The following is a 12092-nucleotide window of genomic DNA, read 5'->3' as shown; positions in this document are numbered from 1 at the left end:
AAAAAAAAAAAAAAAAAAAAAAAAAAAAAAAAAAAAAAAAACATACAGACGAATTGAGTACCTCCTTCTTTTGGGAAGTCGGTCAAAAATAAATAAATAAATAAATCTTTCTAGTTTATATTGTAAAGTGTAGATGGATGAATGTTTGTTTAAAGCCTAAGCTGCTGAACGGATCTCGATGAAATTTGTCATAGATTTAGAGGTTAAGTTAGGTCTGGAAGAACACAGGCTAATTACTTTTGACGGAATCGCGGGCGATTATGGATGAGGAGATTGTTCATGCTATAATGACTGCCAAGTCTACTTACAAGTTTTATAATTACTGTAAAGGTGAGAGAAATGAAACACTCTTGTCCGATTAAATAGTATTTATTTTATTTATAGTAAAACATAACACATAGTATTTTTATATGATGTTTTTTACATTATAGTTGTTTTTTTTTTATAATATAAGGTGGCATACGAGCAAGCGGCCAGCTGAATCCACCGAAATAGAAAGAGACCGCTGCCCATAAACATCCGCAATTGCAGATGCGTTGCCTACCCTTATTCGACGGAGGAGACGCACATAAAGAGGATATATCCCTATCAACTGCGTCTCCTCCGCCGTCAAATCCACTTTTCCTTCTCATCCTCTCCTCTTAAGAAAAGGGTGGATAGGAAAAGGGACGAAAATTAGGCCTCCGGCACCATCAGACGAAACGCGGAATTGCTTCCACTTCACGCCTGTCTTCTGTGTGGTCGTGGTATTACACCGGGCGAGCCGACCCATTCGTGTGAAGATGTTAAAGCGGGCTCTACCACTTTTAAGATTGTAGTTGTAGCAAAACACTTGAAGATATAAACTATTGATAGATAAATACATTGTTTATGTACTATTATTAGATACCAGACTATAAATAAGGGTCCGTTAGATAATGAAATGCCCAACTATTTTAGGTTATTTCTTGTTTTTTATGCTTTTTACATAATTAAAGTTTATTTAGAGGGGGCGCACATTTAACAAAACTATCGCAAAACTATTTAATCCTCGCTTTGATTCCTATGGAGGCACACTGCTCGATTGTTAGTTGTGCAACTAAACAGTTGTATGGACTGCGAAACAATCTACAATCGCACAACAGTTGTGCTATAGTTTAGTCAAAGGTGTGCCCTTTTTATGTATCTTATACGATAGTTTATTTCTGTTTTATACAATATTTCAAACGAGAGAAGGTCGTTTAATGCTGACGATAGGTGGTCTAATGTTGAGCGGCGGCGTCGAGGGCGCTGGGCCATTTGAAAACTGGCGGACTGAGAGGCGAGACTGGAAACATAAAGTAAGTGTATTCTATATTGTTTACCTTATTTTAGGAAAAATACTCAGATGGTTAGTTTTTTTTTTTGGAAAGGACACCGGTAGTTTTATTTTTTAACAAATATATCTCTGAATAACATAGAATATTTCTAAATGCTTCTACTATTTCCTTCTGAATTTAAATTTCGTTTAAGATAAGTTGTAATCTTTTTTCCCAAATTAAAGCTGTCCTTGTTTTTTATAGGGCAACATCTGTTTATTAAAATTTACCGCGACTCCGTGCGCGTTTAATTTAAAAATAGTAATAAAGAAATAAAAAATATAGCCTCACTTACAGATAAATTACCTTTCTAACGGTGAAAGATTTTTTAAAATCGGACCAGTACTTTTTAAGCCTATTCATTACAATCAAACAAACAAAGTTTTCCTCTTTATAATATTAGTATAGATAACACACTATAATACTTACGTTATTAACTTCTTACTGCCTCCTTATATAAGCTTTTTGGACTAAAAACGACATATAATGCACATAAAACAAACATATAAACCCAACATAAATAACATAGAATTAATTTCGCCACAAAGAAACATTGCAATACCTATTTTTATGTGGTAAATACATTTACTCCGAAAATGGTACAGAGGGTAGATATTAATTAATGAATACCTTTAAGGATATTAGCCACATTTAGCGACATTTAGTTACTTGAATCATTCCATAGCGTAGATTGTTCTTACTGTATCTACGCTAAGGGACATATGGTAAGCTATGATGACGTAATATGTAATCTATAGTTCTATACTATTATAATAAAGCGTAAACACACACTTTGTTGCCTAAGATGTCAGCAATTACAGCATATTTTTGAATAATTCTTTTTCTAATAAAAAGCCTAACACGTCACGCTTTAGGCTATATATTTTCACGCAATTGCACTTAAGGGGTAAATTGGTTAAAAACCCTAATGTGGGAAAGAGACAAAAAGTTGCTGACATCAAGGAAGCAAGATTGCCAAGATTTTCATGTCATGTCATTTTGACATTTGCTATTGATAATTTGACAAATGTAAACGATAAAATAAAGTTTACATAATTTCATGCGGATGAAGTCGCACGGGAACAGCTAGTATATAATGAATATATGACGTATGCTAGGAGCGGGTTAAGGTAACAAAGTTCTAGTTAGAAAATGATAATATTTTTCAAGTGAAATTATTTACAATATCAAGTTTTAATATGTTAATCATAGAGAAAAAAATGATTTGAATTCATTAATAACGTAAATTAGATTTCACAGAATGAAGAGGTAAACGCGGTACCTTCGGCTGAGAAGGGCGTTGCACACCGCTTTATCTAACATACAGAAAACAACAATAAAAAACAAACTACAGGTTGAATAGGTTGTATAGTATTGTATTATCTGTGATTGGATTTTGTTTCTTTATAGGTATTGGTAGTTTGCTGACGTAGTAATGCCAGTAGTAAAAATTCATTTTAAATTTAGTATATTTTCATTTCCAGCAACTTGTTAACATTCATTATTATATAATATTGGTATATTTTTATATGTAAGTGTAAAATTCCTAAATAAACAACAATGAAAGTATTTTGAAAGCCGAATATTAAAAGAATTAAGTGCAGATAATGTATTTATTGAAGATCAATTCAACATATAAGTTTTTTTTTTAAATCCCAACATTAAATGAGCACAAAACATACAAAAACCTCTTGTAAGATTGTGGCATTAAACAATAATAGAAATTAAGAAAGATAAGTCATATCTAGAAATAACAATTACATTGTTATAAAACAAACATAATTTAAAAAAAAATAAACAAAAAGACACAACCTTACAAAATTATAGTAAAATAAAACTGACAAATACGATATTAAAAACAGTTACATGAAACAGTCAAAAGCAGGACACAAAGTTACAACCAGAAATGCTTAAAATTTACGCCCCAGCTTAAAAGACAGTTACAATGATGTCTGCCACACTCACAGTTGCTTGCAGTGTATCCCTAAATGTATTTGATCAGTATATAAGATCTATCTTAAATTAGGCGTATTTGATATAAGACCTTGCTACTATCATCACTAAGTAGTAATATTATTTAAAAGTAACTAAGAAAAATAAATCAAACATATATTTAATTTAAAGTATAGTATTTTTTTAAGATATCAAAATTCTTATAATTAAAAATAGTAAGAAACTCATGATTCATTAATCTTAAATTAATTTACAAAAAAAAAAACTATTTATATAGAAAATGCATAGAAGATAAAAAGATCTAATTCATTAGAGTAAAAATGAAACATGGCAACATCGAGTTACTTAAATATTTTTAAACAGAAAGCGGGAAGATCATAACATAACCTCAAATGTGAAATATAACCGTGATAGGGATGCACGATCAAATCCGATACTTTGGTCGATCGATACCGGTATACGTTTCAGTGTATCGATACGAATCATTTATATAACACCATTCGACAATACAATCAATGGCTACAAACAAGGAGAATTGAAAAAAAAAATATAATTCCACACGTTCCATTTAGAACACTGCACACTTCGTAGAATTGACCCATTCACATGGACAATAAGCGATCAAGGAATAATGGTACATTAAGACCCCCCTGCACCGCACTTCATGCGACCACTCCACCGCAGTATACAAAATAAAGGCAGGCTGTAGTATAAAAATGCCAGTCCACCAGCAACATTGAACAAATCCGGCAATAACAACGAAGTAACGGCCCGAGCCGAGGCTCCTGAGCTTAGTTACTCATAAAGGGTTAGGCTAGGCGCCATCTATGAGTTATAAGTCCCAGATAACAAAATAGAAAATATAGAAATGAACATACCAAGTGTTCGACGGAGGACAATAAACATTCCGTGAAATTGAACAAAGAAACGTCAAGGAAAAATACTACGGAAACATCCCCTCAAAACAAGTCCAAGACGAATATTTTGACCTACGCCCAACTCGGGGCCCTTCAGCGGTTGACGTAAGGAAAAGTAAAAAAAGCACGATAATAAAAATCCTGCGAGACTCAAAACCTGCATTTCAAGTCCAAAAGCACAATCGTAATAATCCTGCGAGAGGTCTGGAACGGCGTCGACTAAGTCTATCAAGACATAAAGCAAGAGGACCTCACAGAAACAAAAGAAATCAGACAATGCAAATCGTGATAATTCATGTAAGTATCTTTTCGCATTAATCCTCCAACATTCAGTTCCACTTGAAACCAGCAACCATAGCTTATAAGAAAAATACGAAAGGCGAGGTGGATCACACCAAAACAGTAGATTATAATTTTGCTGTAGGATTAATAAATAATAATAAAATAGACGCAAAAGAATTAATCGCTTTTGTGTCTACATATTCGGGAGATTCTTTCGGATTCGGACGTAGCTGGTGGGGATACCCCATAAACGTAGCTGGTGGGGATACTCCACAGACTGTAATAATGTGGGAAAATATAAAAACATTATTAAAACAAGATGTACGGATTATAAAAAATTTAAACGTATTGATAGGTGAGTTACAAAATTTAAAAAGAAAAGGGAGATATAATAATTTTGTATTTGAAATAAAACAAAAAAATATTTCCTATCAATGCGTTAAGCCGAATTTAGTTAAATCACTTCAGCGACAATTCGTTGGAAGTCCAGTGTAACAATTCAAGAGATAATGATAGCATTACAGGAACTAGCACGACCGTAAATCAAGACAATGAGTCGTCAAAAGTAACGATTCATTGTTGTCAAGAGGATTGTGACGCTGGCATTCCATCAATAAATACCCACTGCAACGGTTAAATCGTGTCGTGTTCGAACTGGCTCCTTTTAATCAGGTAAGATAAAAAAGGATATGCTATATTTATATATTCCACCCACCAACAAACAGCAAACTATAAAAGAGTTGATGCTAGAATAATTCAATAAAGAAATATATGCGTTAATAATTCCTAATGATGAATTGTACTATGAAGTGTCAGAAACCTATAGGAAATACTTTGACCATAGTAAACTAAAATGAGTAAGATATACCAATTCTTTAATCGAAGTTAATGATACTTAAGAACAATTAAAGTTAGTTAAAAATATCATTTATATAAAAACAGACATGCGGGAATAGATAGCGTTTATTGTTAGTTGCATGAAAAATATTATTTTGAAAAAAAGAGAAAGATCAACAAATCATAAATAATTGTGAAATGTGTCAGAGAGAAAAGTATATTAGACATCCATATAATACTTTACCAACCGAAACAGAAACACCACATGAACTAATGCAAGTGCAATATTGATTTTATGTCTCTTGAAAGAGATTGGTATTTAACTATAATGGATATATTTTCTAAATACGCGATCATTAGGCCTACAGAAAAATCAAAAGTTTATGATACGTTGTATGAAATATTTGCATTAATAGGATCACCAAATAAGATAGTACACGATGGTGAGCAATCATTTTGTAGTGAAATACTAAGCGAGTTATTTAAAACATATGACATAGTTATTTATAAGACATATGACATAGTTATTTATAAAACATATGACATAGTTATTTATAAAACATATGACATGGTTAATCATACAACAACGTCAAAGCATCATAAGTCAAATTCAGATTTAGAAAGATCACATAATAATATTCAAGAATTATTTAGATTACAACACGATTCTGATTTAAATAAAAATCAAAAGATTAATTTTATAACCCATAATTATAATAATACACAGCATAGTTCGATAGGAATGACTTACGAAGTTCATTTTGGTAGAAAACCGAAACTTAGAAGTTTCGATAATTTTAGACTATTAGTTCAAAACTATATAGCGTAACATCGAGAATTTTCTAATGAATTAAATAAGATGATTTACTAATAAGACAAAAAGAATATAGAAATAACAGAATGAGTAAAAAATTCAAACAAATAAAAACATTTAAGATAGATGTCGCATACTTAAAGAATAGTATGGCGGAACGGCATAAAACAAAAAGTAGATATTTAGGGCCATTTAAGATAACTGGTGTAGAACCACGAAATAAACATAAATTAAGTAATGGTAAAATATATCACGTAGAGAAGCTTCTTGTTGCAGATTGCTGTTCATCTTCAGTAGTGGATACAGATTCAGACAGCTAGAGCCAAATGAAAATTGTAATAATAGAACAAAAGTCGACAAGAATAATCGAAGGCAAATGGACGATTCTACAAATTTAAATATAGAGCATAGGCTCGAATAATAGTAACGAAAATTTTAATAGTTTACAATTATTAATTAGACATGGTAAGTCTAGAGATAAAAATAATGATTTATTTTACATTTATCAACGAATTGATACTATTTTACAAAATGCAGTGGACTTACAAGCGAATAATTACGTAACAGAAATGGAGTTAACGTATGCATCAAAAATATCAACCAGATTAAAAATATTAAGCAAATAAAAGATTTTAAATACGAAAGCAGACATAATATGATTCAGTATGCTTTGATAGCTGCTATTACTAACATCTTAATCTTCATCTTTTCATCACAAATGTTAAGATTCCGTATTTGTTCAAAACATGGAACTTCGAATTTAGGAGGGGAGTCAGAGGTCCCAAATCAACAAAATAGAAAATATAGAAATGAACATTCCATGCATACCAAGCGTTCTACGGAGGACATTAAACACTCCGTGGAATTGGACAATGAAGCATCAAGGAATAGTACGGAAACATCCCCTCGCACCGCACCTAGCCGGCCACCCAGCAGTATGTTGTCGGCAGCGATATGCAAGACTAGCGAGTGATTGTTATATCAGTTTACGGGGATCCGCCCGCCTTTTTGTAATCTTTTGTAAAGTAGATAAAATATACTTTGTAAATCAGTTTTAAATAAATTATTGTTTTTTTTTTAACAACAAATCCAAGACGAATATTTTGACTCATACATTAAATACTCGGTGGAACTGAGCAATAAGCTATCGAGGAAATACTGACACTGTCTTGCACCGCACTCCAGCTGACCACCCAGCACAGCATGGAAAATGAAGACGGGCTTCAATATAAAAAGACCAGTCCACCGTCACCATACTTCTTTGAAATAAAAGTATTTTTTAACATCAATCCCAAGTCGGATAATTTGTTTCGTGGACGACCACACGTCACATGGCTGACAACGGTGGGAAACGACTTAAAAAGCACGCTTTTAACATCAGACGAAGCTTACGATCTTATCCATTGGAGAGTAAAAACGAAGAAGTCCGACAAAAATTAATGGGATAAGGACTAAAGTAAAAGTTATAAAAATAACTGCCTCATAACAATGTCAAAAAAAATATAACCCACAATTACTAATAAGATACTGAAACTTTGATCTTATAAAAAAAAAAATTATAAACCTAAAAAATCGTATCGAACAGATCGGATCGATATAATGCAATACGATCCATTACTATCCAAAGTATCGATACCTGAATCGGGCATCCCTAAACCGTGAGTGACAGCTAAAACTTCTATAAAATATTGTTATCCTTTTTTCTCTTTAGAAAGCAAAAGGGAAAACAACATTTATGGAAGCCAAACATTAAACAAATGGCACTTTGCAAGCTTAATATCCTATCGCGTTTTAAATATTTATCACATATGTACTTAACACCTAATAAGGTAAGCATATTGGGGCACCATATAAAAGCCCTACAGTTAAACAGGGTCACTTAACCTAAACGACAAACTCCATATAACACGGCAATGTTAGAATATTAGTTTTTACAAAGAGTTAAATGAAAATAAATCAACACTTTTATGGTTTGTATCTATATTATTATATTCGTTTTTATATTTGATTATTTCTTAAAGTTTTTATTTATGTGGCAGAAAGATGATATGTTTTTACTGCTCAAAAGAAAAATGTAATGTCACTGTCATTGACATTTTTGGAGGGAAGTAAATTTTTTCTTGTGATTAAAGGAACGACATATGTTGTGTTGAAAAATTAAATTGTGTTTCAAGGAATTGGTTAGGTTTTTTTTCTCCTAGTAAACACGGCCATTTTATATGGATTTGTCTGTTTTATGTAAATAATAATGTTGATGTGGTAATTTTAGTGATGTGTTCTTGATGATCTATCGACGAGTCGACATTCCCTCCTGAAATATGGGGATTATGTATGTAAATATCAGTTATATAAGTATGTTATTGTTAATATTTATTATTCATCGTTTTTATATCGAAGGTACAAAAAAATCTTTACTAACTAGTTAGGTAACTTTGGTTAGAAGAAAAGAAGAGCATTTTAGCTATGTTACCTTATCTTTTGAATCTTTTAAATATATTTACTTATTTGAATTTAGTGTAAAAGCGACATTAGCAGACTTCAATACGCACAACCCAGGCAAAACAAACAATTAGACATAATTCAAGCATTTTTAGACATTTTGTCGTTTATTGCAGTTTTTGTTTTGTAACTTAGTTATACATATTACGTTTTGTTAAAAGTGTGATAGTAAGAAGTTCGTATTCTCAATCTATAACTTTGGATTAACAAGAGTTGTGTTTTTACTAAACTTCAATTATATTACTTTGCCGATGACGTCACGAGTCACGCCGACGATAATAGAAGACGAATGTGGGCTGTCAGTGTGTAGGGTCATCGACAAAACTGAGCGTGGATTATTGTTTGTATATTTTAAGAGTATGCACACTTTGATTAAACTATCGCAGAACTATTTAGTCTCTTTGATTCCTATGTGCTTATATGGAGGAACACTCGACTTTAAGTTGTGCAACTAAACAGTTGTATTGGTTGCTAAACAATCGACAATCGCGCAGTTGTGCGATGGTTTAGTCAAAGGTGTGTGTTCTAAAAGAGAATGTGTGTTATGTGTCAGAATAGTGAATGTTGTGTGTTACCTTGAATATGTTTGTAAGTTCGTCGAGCAGTGTCTCGTAGCGGAAGGAGATGCGTATGTCGGGTACGTTGGTGCGCGTGATGTCGTTGCCGGCGACGCCCTCCTTCATATAGTTGGGACCGAGCCAGTACTGCTTCATCTTGTAGAGTAATAGAATTAATCACTCTTCCTTTAAACTTCTAAAGTCGTTGATTATTCTCTGATATTTAGGTAATACTAGCAGTCGCCCGTGGCTGTCAGCTCAGAATTGTGCGGCTGCTGCCAAAGGCCCAAATTTAGTCCCTTTCCCGTCCCACCTTTTTCTTATAAGGGAAGGATTGGATGGGAAAGTGGATTTGACGGAGGAGACGCATAGGAAGGGGAAATATCCTCTTTATGTGCGTCTCTTTCTCCGTCAATTTAGGGTAGGCAACGCATCTGCTATTGCGGATGTTTATGGGCAGCTGTCACTTCGCCATTTGGCGGATTTAGGTGGCCGCTTGCTCGTTTGCCATCTTTTTGTATAAAAAATAAATTTAACAAATAGCCTATAATACTAGGGTCTTAATTAGCTATTTTCGCATTTAGATCTTGTCTAACTACTAACAGGAATAACATGGACTCCTAGATAGACACGCAGAATATTGCAAAGTATTTTTTCGTTATTAGCAACGCAAAAACATAAAAAACACAGCAGTTGTGTGTACTAAATATGTTTTTTTTTTCGGGTATCATATACAGACACTCCAATTTGATAATGTATAGATACCTCGTGCGGGAAGCCTGACATGAGTACTGAGTTGCGCGCCAGCTCGCACATGTCGCAGGAGCTGAGCTTCCACACCTGCGCCGCGATGCTGTACTCCTCCATCAGCGGCTCCTGGGACACCATGTATCAGTACGTCAGTACACGCACAGTACCAATATAAATACCTAAATCTTCAGCAAAAGAACCGTAACAAAGAAAAGTGGGGCCATGTTGCACACTAGCGCCACTCGCAGAAATAAAACTGATGCTATTAAAAATATTAAAATGCCATATTTTGTTCATATAAAACCCAAAACTTAGTACTAGTTCACGTTAAATTTTTAGATCCTAGTCACTCCGCAAAAAAAAAAATTACTAATAACTAAAGACCATCATCATCATAACCAGCTCACTATACGTCCCACCGAGGGGTCGCAGCCTACCCTAAGTAAGTTAGGGTGACTAGACTATAGTCAACCACGCTGGCCCACTGGGGGTTGGTTGACTTCAAACATATCTTTGAATTTCTTCGCCGACTTCATTTTCCTTCACTGACGACCATTAGTTATTATTTAACGAGTGAATTGTGATAGAAAGTAACTTTAAAATACAATTTAAGCATTATTAACATGTTTATAAAGTTTTAATTTGTCTGTATACCTTGGTGAAGTGGAACTGCAGCGGGTCGTCAGTACTGAGCGTGATGCAGAGTCCCCGCGCGAGGAACTCCGGCAGCGGGTTGCGGTGGTAGTTGAGGAACAACGAGTTATTACTGAGAGGAGACATCGCTATAGAGATCTGTGCTAAATAGTACAAGTACTGCAGCACTGGCACCTGGAAAAACATTACTTGGTAATAAATTGGTCCTTCGAGCAGTAAGTTTAAATTAAATTTATTTTATACCTTTCTAAGGAGTAATCCGTGAGATATGTTCTCAGCGAGCATAAAGCCGCAGACGAGATGTTGCACAGGACCTGCTTCACCACAGTGGGGACGCAGCACAAATGTGTTTAAACCTTGTTCCCTAAAAGAATGATATATACACCAATAGTCTTGCTATATGCAAATATAGTGTGGGTAGTTATTAATATGATACTGACTTGCGGAAATGGTTGAGTACGGTGATGTTAGCGTACATATAGTATAGATAGTACGCGTATGGCGGATTTTCCTCGTCATCCCACTGACCAGGTACCTTCACCTCTGCATCCAACATCGGGTTTTCCGGCTTGGATTCATCATCCACGCTGTCGAAGCCAACCACGTGCTAGAAGATACCAATTACTTTAGACTATATAGTAACTGATTAAGGCACTAAATCGACTGATTAGAATCAACGAAAGCTGGAAATACTTACGGTGAGGAACTTATGCAGTTCAAGGTTGCTGTTAGGGTCATTGGTGACCTCAAAAAGCGGCTGGAAGATATTGCTAAGGAACTCCTGGAAGTTGTTCATAATCTTGTTCGACTTGAAGATGTCACTGTATAAACACAAAAAAAAAAATATTAAATTAGATTTGATACACCAAAAGAAAGTGGTTTTATAAAACTGGAGTAAAGTGGGGGGATTATTAATTACAAATGAGTTGTTCAACAATGCAATTCCAGACAAGGGCGGATCCAGCTTTGGCGCCAAGAGGGAGGGGGTCACATAGTCGTGGTCAAGTCAACCAGTTTTTCGGGGGTCATGACCCCCATGAACCCCCCCTTGGATTTGCTGGTGATTCTAGCCAACATCTAACAACCATGATTTTTTGGTTACTCTTTAACAATCCGTTTTGTTTTAAGATTAGTATACTTCTGCCAAAGGCTTGGTCGTTGAGTTGGTGTAGTTTTCTCATATTTAGAACATTTTAAGGAAATCCTGTAATGGACAATATCTGTAGGGAACCTGATACATTTTACGAAAACACTCCACAGTTACACTTGACATTCATACACAGCACACATACACACTTACATAACACGTACAATCACTCACACATATAAACACGGTGCACGACGAGTGGTCGAAATATAGTGCAACGCATCTATTTTTGTGACCTGTCATTGGTGCATTTAAATTCGCGACTGCACAGCTGACCGGGGTCATTGACCGAGCGGCGCGCGCGGACATTAACATTCTGTAGGCTAGTTGATGCCACCTGTGGTG

General features: G+C 34.5%; 1 protein-coding gene across 8 annotated transcripts in view; it reads right to left on the bottom strand.

Annotated features, from left to right (window-relative positions):
* Positions 1-1077: 1077 nt before the first annotated feature.
* Positions 1078-12092, bottom strand: part of LOC106101040 (AMP deaminase 2) — a 31899-nt gene continuing 20884 nt past the window's right edge. For 6 of the 8 annotated variants that reach the window (XM_013280123.1, XM_013280129.1, XM_013280126.1 and 3 more), the window contains 7 exons: positions 11298-11421; positions 11041-11207; positions 10844-10964; positions 10601-10774; positions 9962-10072; positions 9215-9352; positions 1078-1306 (listed from right to left, as the gene is read on the bottom strand). In XM_013280123.1, the coding sequence (XP_013135577.1) occupies positions 1202-1306; positions 9215-9352; positions 9962-10072; positions 10601-10774; positions 10844-10964; positions 11041-11207; positions 11298-11421 (940 nt within the window). In that variant the 3' untranslated portion in view covers positions 1078-1201. Of the gene's footprint in view, positions 1307-2619; positions 2654-3513; positions 8452-9214; positions 9353-9961; positions 10073-10600; positions 10775-10843; positions 10965-11040; positions 11208-11297; positions 11422-12092 lie in introns of those variants that run through there. The other 2 variants (XM_013280124.1, XM_013280130.1) reach the window with 2 other exon arrangements.

This window comes from Papilio polytes, unplaced genomic scaffold, assembly GCF_000836215.1.
Source record: "Papilio polytes unplaced genomic scaffold, Ppol_1.0 DF824024.1, whole genome shotgun sequence".
In the NCBI taxonomy this organism is placed as follows: Eukaryota; Metazoa; Arthropoda; class Insecta; order Lepidoptera; family Papilionidae; genus Papilio; species Papilio polytes.
The sequence above is the reverse complement of the archived record's forward strand: the minus strand, read 5'-3'. Positions and strand labels throughout refer to the sequence as shown.